At 28.4% G+C, this 9,385-nt stretch overlaps 1 protein-coding gene across 4 annotated transcripts in view; it reads right to left on the bottom strand.

The window, feature by feature from the left end:
- The window catches only part of LOC108685072 (long-chain-fatty-acid--CoA ligase 5), a 44,663-nt gene that overhangs the window by 8,366 nt on the left and 26,912 nt on the right, over positions 1-9,385 (bottom strand). For all 4 annotated transcript variants that reach the window (XM_018189700.1, XM_018189701.1, XM_018189699.1 and 1 more), the window contains one exon: positions 4,301-4,591. In XM_018189700.1, the coding sequence (XP_018045189.1) occupies positions 4,301-4,591 (291 nt within the window). The remainder of the gene's footprint in view (positions 1-4,300; positions 4,592-9,385) is intronic.

The raw sequence follows: 9,385 nt of genomic DNA, 5'->3' as shown, positions 1-9,385 counted from the left end.
CAATAAATTATTTTATAGTTATAAAAAATACAATTAAATTAAAAGACTCTCTTGAAGACTAACAAAAATATTAGGAAAATAGGAGGGCAATTTTAAATACTCGATATATGTAATAATCGTTTAAAGATGTTGCATTGTATGTGTTAGAATCACATACATATAAAATAATGTAATCTTACTGAAATTGGATTTATTTTTCATAGCGATTTCTAACAATATCACATCTTTAAATGATTATTACATATATCGAGTATTTAAAATAGATTCTAATTTTGCCCTTCTATTTTCTTAATATTTTTATAGTTATGATTATAATCAATGGTATCAAATCCATAATAAAATAATAAAATATTTCTGTCAAGGACAATCGATATGTCACGATGTGTCTCGCAATAAAAGACCACCTCATTGAATACATATCCCTACTGAAAAAAAAAGAAAATGTTATTGTATAAAGTTATATGATGAAATCAAGTAGTAGACGTAATTAAGACAAGTAAATCATCGTAACGGAGTGTTCCAAATCAATATGTGATTTTTTACAATCACGTAATTTAAAAAAATCATATATTTGAAATAATTTCATCCATCATGTGATTTTATAGTTATCGAATTTTAAAGGATTAAATGATAAAAATAGAAGAAAAAAATATATAACTTTCCAAATTATGTAATTTAAAAAATCATGTATTGATTTGAAACAATTGTTTGATACGAGATTTACTTGTCTTAATTATATGATTTTGTTATGTAACTTTGTGACGTGATTTTTTTCAGTATAGAGATTAAAATTGGGATTCTTGTATTTTAATGTTAATCAAGTATTATGATAGCTGCGATAAAATGACAAAATCCATTTTAAGTTTTAAAGTCAGAAATCTAGTGAAATTAGATACGGCATGCAAAACATTTGTATAAAAGTTTTAAGAATGTAAAACTTAAAGCTTGCTCGAGCTTGACAGTTTCATAAAAAATGTATTCGCCAAGCATATCTACTGACCGTCGTTTGTATAACCATCGCTCTGGTGTCTTTTATACGCGATCGAAAGGTCTTTACAACATGAACACGTATCTACGTTTATGTATCATCTTTAAACATTTCCGCGTAGAACGTTAACGGTCTTATAGACGCATGTCAATCACCAAATGTCCTTTGTTCCATTTTTCCTCCGAAGCATACAAAGAAAGCTTACAATTGTATCTCAGTTGGAAAAGATTTAGAAAGAAACAAAACAAATAGAATAAAATAGATTAGAAAATGCGTAACTCGTCTCAGAGATGACGTACATAATTATTAAACAGATTTAAAAAATAAAATATATACACAGAGTATTCAGATCTTGTTTGACATCTATTAATAGCAGATTAATAGCTGAAGTCATTTCAAGACGAAAATCCTAATATCCAAAAGTCGGAGCTACGATAATTTTTAAATAAGAAAAATTTAAAAATTATCCAATTAAATTGTCCGAAATTTGCACGCTTATCGCACATTGTAGGTACAGTAGTAAAGATGATTCAGAAGAATAGAAGAAAATGGAATTGATGTTTGAAAACATCTTCACTATTGTACAATGTGTCATAGTTGAGCGCGCAAATTCTGGACAGTTCAATCGGCTAATTTTAAATCTTTCTCATCTAATTATTATAACTTCGATATTTTATTAGGATTTTCATCTTGAAATGATTTTAGGAATTTGGTATTAACGAATGTCACGTGAATTCTGGAATATAATATATGTAAAACGGAGAAAAGGGCGCGAAGAATATAGAACGAAAGGGCAGAAAATATAAGAACTTAAAATACACAAAGGATATTGTCAACGTGACCATACGCTTGTAAACGCTTTGAAGCGTTTTTTAATTGATTAAGTTATAAAATTCTTTCTTCTAATTAATTGGTCCATCAAATGCTTCAAAGCGTTTGTAGCGAGACATTGACCACAGCCAAAGACTCGCGTTACGATCTTGCGATATCCCATATTATCCGAGTAATCGACTTGAAAATTTCATGCACTCTAAAAAAATACAGTAGATTTAACATTATGTTTGCAGTTTATACATATAATTCTCTTCGTATTAATATTAATATATTAAAATCAATATAACGAGGATTTATAACCCCTAATTACACTAGAGCGATGTAATATAGGTATTCGCATCCGCTAATTTTCGTTCTTTCTTCACTCTTTGTTCTCTCTTCAATCTTCTCTCTTTTCTCTTCAATCTTCTTAGTTTAGCGGCAGAGTGGAAAGAGAAAGCAAGGAATTGAGAAAAGGAATAAGAGAATGAGAAAAGGAATAAAAACGGAATGCGAATATTCATATTATAATGCCTTAGTTACACTATTCAATTTACATACAACTCCAGATCATTGATTTCTTTGAAAAGGATGAAACGTAATACGTATATTTTGCACATTTGTAAACAATGTGTATAAATACAAAACATGTTTATTTGCTTATAGGATGTCTCAAAATAATTGCCAAATATTTCATAGACAAGTAGAGCGGACTAAATTGAGTCGAAAAGTCCTCTCATTTTGCAATTTTCGTAATAGTTTACGATATATTAATTACTTAATTTAATTACGAGATATTAATTACTTAAAAATTGTCGAAAAATTGTCGGTTTTTAATAATTTTTTTTTACTCAAATACTATCAACTTTGCAGAAAAATTGCAAGAGATAAAAATTGTTTATTTTCTTCTCATAGAACTCTAAAAATTTTTTCAGAATTTTTTCAAAGTTATTTAATACTGTACTTTTTTATGTTGGTAAAAATAAAAAAATGCAGTATTAAAAAATTGATAAAAAATTCTGAAAGAATTCCTAGAACTCCATAAGAAGAAAATAAATAATTTTTGTCTCTTGCAATTTTTCTGTAAAGTTGATAGTATTTGAGTAAAAAATTGAAGATCAATTTTCGATAATTTTTAGTAATTAATATCTTGTTAATTATTGCGAAAATTGCAAAATGATAGCAGACTTTTTGACTCAGTTTAGTCCGCTCTATCTGTCCATGAAATATTTATTTTGGGACACCTTGTATAAATCCATATTTATCACATTTATAAACAATGTGTATGAATACAAATATATTTGTCTATATAAATCCATATTCATCACAAACGAGCTTCTTTTGTTCATTATTTTCCGAAAAATCGATAATTCAATAATGTATTAATAAGCGATATAATGTATGTGATATAATGAATCAGTTTTAAAACAGTATTAGGCACATATCTGATATTATGGAGTGCTTTCCATTTGATGACACAAATCGACACAAGTGTCGTTCTATCTTCTTTGACATTCAGAGAATGACAAAGATAGACGACACCTTTTTTTTGTGTCATCAAATGGAAAGCACCCTTCATAACGTGACTATTTTATTTGCGTGTCTATTTTATTTATTTCCAAGAATCAGATGTTATCCAGCTGTTAGTTTTGTTTCTTCAAAACTACAATATTCCAGGATTTTTATATAAATAAATATAAAGTGCATGCAAGCGCTGAAAGTATTTATAACAACAGGTGGACTCATTCTGTATAAAACATATGTATCACGTTCATCCTTTACTGAGAACTCAACAAATTTGGGAATGAACTAAAATTAATGAGCGGTGTATATTATATTAACATCATTATATCATGGTATAGATTTAAAACTCATCATGTTAAATCCAACATCATGTTAGTATTAATCTTTTGCGGACAAAGCAGTCTAGCGATTTTTGCATAGCTTGGGCGGCTACTGATACGCGTAAAGGATTGATATTAACATCAATACAGTGAAAATTATGAGACACCGCATGGTGCTAAATCTGCATCGATAATTTTTAAAGAATTTTAAAAGAAAGAATCGAGCAATGGAATCCACGTAACACAGTAGCGTCTGTAAAGTTATGCTATAAATGCTTTCTGAGCGCTTTGCAAGCTGTGCTACATGGATTCTACGAAATTCGATTCCACGAAGCTTTTCAATCGATTAATTGAACAGTATGGGGTTCCGTATTGCAACGTGAATCTTTGTGTATTTTAGACCTTTATATATTTGCCCTTTCATCGTTTTACATGAATGTTCTGTGTATTTCTCGTGTGTTCCTCTCTTCCTTTTTACATATTTCATTCTATAAATCTCACAACATAATAACGCCTGTCAAGCACTTAGAACTTGCTTTCCCATTAAGAGACAATCACTTCCTGAGAGGTTCGTAAGCGCTGATACAAGAAAATTAATATTTGTGTCCATAAAATTGCGAGTACAGTTTCAAGAATTAATTACTAATATACAAACCTGGATGGTGAGCGTTATCGGCGCGGTGCATTCTGTCTGACCGTAGCCTTCGACTACGACGCAGCCAAGGGCGCATCTGGTGAACGTGAGGACGTTACCCGCCAATGGCGCCGAACCTACGAGCATCAGCCTCAGCTTGCCACCCATCGACTCCTGGATCTTTTTGAATACAATCTTGTCCCATATGCTGTTCATCCTCACAATGCTCTTCTTGACCTCCGTCTCCTTTGCTCGCATGCCCATATTGAAGATCATCCTCTTCAGAAACGAGTTTTGCAGTTCGGCTTGCACCTGCGTACGTCAAGTGAGTGAGGATAAAACTCACCATTAAATGGTCCACGCTATTCGCAAGATCTACGTTATTCATCAAATAATAATATTCAAAATACGCAATATTACATATATATAATATAAAATATAATACGAAATATCTCTTCAAATATGGTATAATAAGAAAAATAACAAATAAAATAATACAATAATTAAAATAATGCAATTTATGAGTAAATAGAAAAATTAATAATATAATACTAAAAATCATATTTTATTAGATATTATTATTATTATTATTAGTTTATTATTAGTTATTTTATTATTAGTAGCTTCTAATTTGGTAGCTACTGTTACACTATAAGTTCAGTAAAATGAATTAAAATATGAAATGTGCTATATAAGCAGTATTTGATATTTTCTGTATATATTCTTTAAACAAATAAATAAGGCTCGAAAGAATCTATCAGTGAAGTATATAAAAAAATGTGATTCTTATTGACGCAATGTATATGACTTCAGTTTTACTTATGTAAGTTTTTATATTATTATTGTATAAGTTAATATTTTTGATAATCATTGAATATTCATAACTAATGTGGCATTTGGATAAGAAGAACGAACTAAATTGTAACCATTTTGGAATTATTTTATTCATTTTATATGTTTTATATTCACACGAAAATAAAGAGTTTTCTGTGCATCCGAACAGCTGATGTAGGCTCTGATGAGCTTTTTTATATTCTTCACTGATTCTTTTACGAGCGTAATTCTTTCGTGTTATTAAAATGCATTGTTGCATTTTGATATTATATTTAGACGAGCCTTATTAAAAAACATTTTTAATCTAAGCGAGTTATTATAAGGTAAAGAGAAAAGTCTATTTGAACAATAACGGCTGAATTTGATCAACGGATTCTGTCAACAGATTACCGGCATACGATAATAAATTTAAGTACGATAGATTTAGATACGTTGTGCATATTTTCCAGTCAACAAAAAGAAACAGAGTTAAGTGGGACGAATTATCCATCTTATCTATTAATATCTAAATATCTATTAATCTCTATCTATAATATCTATTAATATCTAAAGAGACGATTGCACAGATTTCTACATGATTTGTCTATCAAATTTTATGCAAAGTCAGCATAATAAGCGACCGATGCTTATCCGCCGCACCTGTTACATACATCATCGTGCACGTGCGCGTTGAAAACGTGTAATCATTCTTGTTGGCTTCGTCCCCAAATTTCGGATGCTTTTTAAAGCTTCGAATTTAACGAGAGAGCATCATTGCGCAACAAAAGACACATGAAAACATAATTCAATAATACGCTTGTGACCTATCGCTTCCGCGCGTGATCGAACGCTTGCCCTATTTAAACAGAGTTACATTGTCCGGAATCAATTTCACATCTATTTCCGTTTTCGTGATGCAGAGAATGCCTAACTCACGGTGAATATCCGTAGTATTTGAACTCTCGAGGATAAAAGATACAAATTAAATCTTTTTATTTTTCACAAAGATTATTAATGCAAATAAAAAAAAAATTGAAAGGTAAGAAAAAATCACTACATTACATTTTCTTAAGATTATTTCTTATGTACAGAAAAAATGGTTCTAGAGAAGTTTTAAAAAGTATCTAAGAATTTAGCTACATACAGTTTTAAAAATAATTTGGTTGGACAAAATAATTATGCAGACATACGTTGTTAAATATTAAAGGATCAAATTTAATTCCTTAGGTTAAATAACATTTTGTTATTTTTAACTTTCAAGTGTGGTCGAATGTATTATTTTAATATATAAAATATGTGATTAAAAAATCACATCAATCTATTTCTATGGTCAAATTGTTTAGTTTCTAAGTAAAACTTTCATATTGATATTTAATAAATAATATGCTAATTTTGAATTAAATTAATTTTTGAGTTAAATTATTTCATTTCATTGTTTTAATTAAATTAACTATGTATTTAGTAGGAACAGTGGCGACTTATAGAAATAATTAAAAGTGACTGAAATTGAGAAAATAATTTGAATTATGAATTTAATAATATAGAACGTTTAAGCGTTGATGAGAATGCAAAAAGTTTTAACATTTTAATAATTAGCGTCCTAGATAATTATTTTGATGGGATTTGAAGCAAAATTATTTTGAAATCTATATATCTAACTAAAAAATTTTAATAAATATTTCATTAAAGTCATTCTTTCCATATAAAAACATTAAAAAACATCAAAAACTATATAATCAATGAATATGAGCCACAATGACAATGAAATCCCGAATGATACTTTTAATTTCCAGCTTATGAAGAAACGCGTAAAGCATATCGCTTAATTGCAATGGCATTGTAAACAATTGATGCTGTTATATATGTGTACTATACGTCATCAGCGTTTTGTATGCGGATATTATGAGAGCAGCGTTTAAATTTGTCAAAGTTGAAATGTTGTCGTTGCGTTGTAAAAACTTGAATTAATAATACAGTCAGACACGGATTTTTTTAACCACGAAACGAAATTAAGTGATTCTTATAGGATTTTTTTGTCGCTAAAAACGAATTCATAAAGGAAATTCCTCTATCATATTATGTTTTTCAAAAGAACACAAAATTGTCATTTTTGGCACCTTTAACATCAGTTTTCTCTGGCGTGATAAAGCAATTTTATTTACGGATTCGTTTTCAGTGAACAAAAATCTATAAGAATCACTTGTCCTATTCATAATCTAGAAAAAAAGTATAAATTCGGACAGTGTAATGAATCACAAATAATTAATATATATATAAATAATTCCAATTACGCAAGCGTAATATATACGAACTATTCGAATGCTCAAAGACAAATACTTGAAAGAAGAAAAAAACGCCCACAACATCACCTGTGAAGGTGTCGTTTTCTATATAGGGATTTATAACACTATTGACATTTTACCTAACCGTGTAATATAAGAGAACGATTGTTCGTAGCCATTTTAGGTCAAGAAAAAAAAGATTGACGACTTAATACGATTGACGTAGTAACACCCTACAACTCCCTGATTTTAAAAATAGGCGAAATACGCAGTCATCGGTCGTGAAAGCGCAATGGATTATCTAATCAGGAAAATCAATATACGATAGATTTAGAATGTAACTTGCAGCATTTACCGCTTATATGAGATTAAAATTTATAATGTTATATTATGTAAATAACATTTTGAGAGACCCTATTATTGCGATCTAACGATGGATGGATTCATTAACCACATTCTTGAGATATGTATTATATGTAGTGTGAGACAGGTTTATCTCGCAATCCAACTGAGTAAGTGCGAACTTACTAAAAATAAAATATTACAGATCACAAAATGCATGCGGACAACAGCAATAAATCATTTGAAATAAACCGCGATGATAAACAGCAATGTAATTACACGATTCAAACGTGAGGCGATTTTAGGACTTAATCATCAGACGAAAAATACTTTATGGCGAATAGATGTTTTCTTTATAAAAGTCATAAAACAAACGATATACATTCCATTCCTGTATTTTTTCCTGATTTTTGTGAAAAACCGTTTCTTTTGCATCTTTTTGCTTTGTTTTTTCTTTTATTTAAGAGCAGTAAGAGAGTTTAAAAATTAATGTGTAAATTAATGAGATACATAGTGAAAAATATTTTCTATTTGAAAACGGTTCATATGAAAATTTTTGCGTTCAATTTTTAAGATATCCGAGTTTTAATATAATATAATTATGTTATTTGAACATTTCGTTTTAAATTGATATTCAAACATTAAAATAAAACTATTTATAAATAAGTTAATTAATATAAAAATAATGTATTTCGAAATGTTAATTTGAGATAAGTAAATAAAATTATTGAAAAAATAGGCTTTCACAATTTGTCTATAAATTATGTCAATATCTCATTTTTTGTATTATTATGTTATTTGTTTTGTATTATTCTTTATGTTTAATTTTTGACATAATATTTATATTATTACTAAATATATTCATCTTATGATAACACAAAAATTTGGATGGATTGTTTGGAATGTGTTAAATGTGTCATCAAATTCTAATTGTATACCTTTTCTCGATTTTGAAAAAAATCTTCTTTTGCTTTTTTAGCGAACGTGTTATTTTTTTTATTTTAGGAGTATAATGAGATAGATTAAAAAATGAAAAATTATTTTAATTTAAGCTTTCCGCTTTTTTTCCTTTCCTCGAGATTTCATTCAATTAATTTTATTCAATTAATAAACATCAGTAACATCAATGTTTTAATTAAATTTAAATTTAATTGAGTTTTAGCTCAACAATATAAATATAACACACGTTGTATGTAACACTTATAACGTTTTTAGCAGAACTAATGCACACTCAGTGCATTTTAAAACCGTTGTACACAAATCGATATAAAGATGTATAATACGTTTATAAAAACGAATTAAACCACGAAATATTCAATACATATTGTGCTATTTGATAAAATATACATTGGGCATTTTATCAATTGAGATATCTCACTTTTTTATTAGAATAGTGTTATACAATAGCTTTAATGTGCACTGAGTGCGCACTAACTCTGCCAATGAAAAATCCTATACAACACAGAAGATTGAAGCAATATTGCTGCAATATTATAGATTACAATGTAACATTGCAGAGGAATTACAGAAATGTAAATTAACAATGCCTGTAAAATATCAGTAATATGCTTATAATATGCTTATATTCCATAAACATTGCAAAACTGTAATTCTTTAATTGTTATAATAATAATAATACAAAAATATAAATTTTTACAATATTTACATA

The sequence above is a fragment of the Atta colombica genome, unplaced genomic scaffold, assembly GCF_001594045.1.
Source record: "Atta colombica isolate Treedump-2 unplaced genomic scaffold, Acol1.0 scaffold145, whole genome shotgun sequence".
Lineage (NCBI taxonomy): Eukaryota > Metazoa > Arthropoda > Insecta > Hymenoptera > Formicidae > Atta > Atta colombica.
This window is presented reverse-complemented; position numbering and strand designations above follow the sequence as displayed.